Source organism: Pundamilia nyererei, unplaced genomic scaffold, assembly GCF_000239375.1.
Source record: "Pundamilia nyererei isolate P.nyererei 1_Seehausen unplaced genomic scaffold, PunNye1.0 scaffold00089, whole genome shotgun sequence".
In the NCBI taxonomy this organism is placed as follows: Eukaryota; Metazoa; Chordata; class Actinopteri; order Cichliformes; family Cichlidae; genus Pundamilia; species Pundamilia nyererei.
The window spans coordinates 2392201-2393220 of NW_005187490.1; the positions used below are offsets into that span (position 1 = coordinate 2392201).

The 1020-nt window shown below is 37.2% G+C and overlaps 1 protein-coding gene across 1 annotated transcript in view; it reads right to left on the bottom strand.

Annotated features, from left to right (window-relative positions):
- LOC102211126 (DNA repair protein XRCC4-like) overlaps nt 1-1020 on the bottom strand; it is a 29231-nt gene that overhangs the window by 14661 nt on the left and 13550 nt on the right. Inside the window, exon 5 of the mRNA XM_005739161.1 lies at nt 241-379. Coding sequence (XP_005739218.1) covers nt 241-379 — 139 coding nt within the window. The remainder of the gene's footprint in view (nt 1-240; nt 380-1020) is intronic.

Sequence of the window (1020 nt, forward strand, 5' to 3'; positions counted from 1 at the left end):
TACTCCTGTATCAGAAACCATACATTACACATGATTCACTCAGACTGCTTAACATAACTTTTACAACAAAGAAATCAGAGGAATGTTGTAATTAAGGAAAAATACCCTTGACCTGTTTAATAAGCAATTATGGCATATAATTCATTTTTTAAAAACGCTTGCCTTAAAACTCACAGCTAAAAATCTACTTTTTAAACATTTGGAAAAGCTTCAGTGTTTGAGAGTCAATGTGGTATAAGCAGTGCACCTCATTTCCTCCAGTTTTGTGACATCCTGCTGTAGACTGCGGATCTTTGCTTTCTTCTCATTCAGAACCAGGACAAACCGAGAGTAAAGCTCTGCCTCCAGGGCTTCCTTACCACCAACGTAACGCTTCAGTCTTGAATGTACAGAAACAAAAAAGTTCTTTAGCAAACCCAAATATACTAATTAGTCTGTGTAATCTGGCTTCATGGAAAGATCAAGTTGGTGAAAATGTATGCCATGCCTTCTGATGATACTGCCTAAGGGAAGCATGTATATTTTAAATAGAATTGGTCCTAGCATGGAACCCTGTGGAACTCTATTGTTATCCTTAGTGTGTGAAGAGGACTTTTAATTCCTAAGGAGATCATTTGTAACCTGTACTAGAGCTGTTTCTATCCTGTAATGAATTTTGAAACCTGACTCAGCCTCTTCAAATATAATAATGTTTATGGTGACTCAGGATTTAGAACAGTCTACTAGTGTAAAAGGCTGAGAGTAAAAAACAAAACAAAACATAAATTACAGTCCATTTAACATGGACTAAACTAGATGATCATATTAAAAATGCTGACACTTTATGACATTATATAGAGCCAAGGATAGAAAACAAAACATCTGAAACAGAGTGTGCAGTGACAGGAAGACAAAGCAACAGTTTTGGTGTGGACCAAAATTAGGGATGGGTATCGTTTAGGTTTTATCCGATACCGGTGCCAAATCGGTACTTTTGAAACGGTGCCGGTGCTTAAACGGTGCTCAAACCGGTGCTTAAAG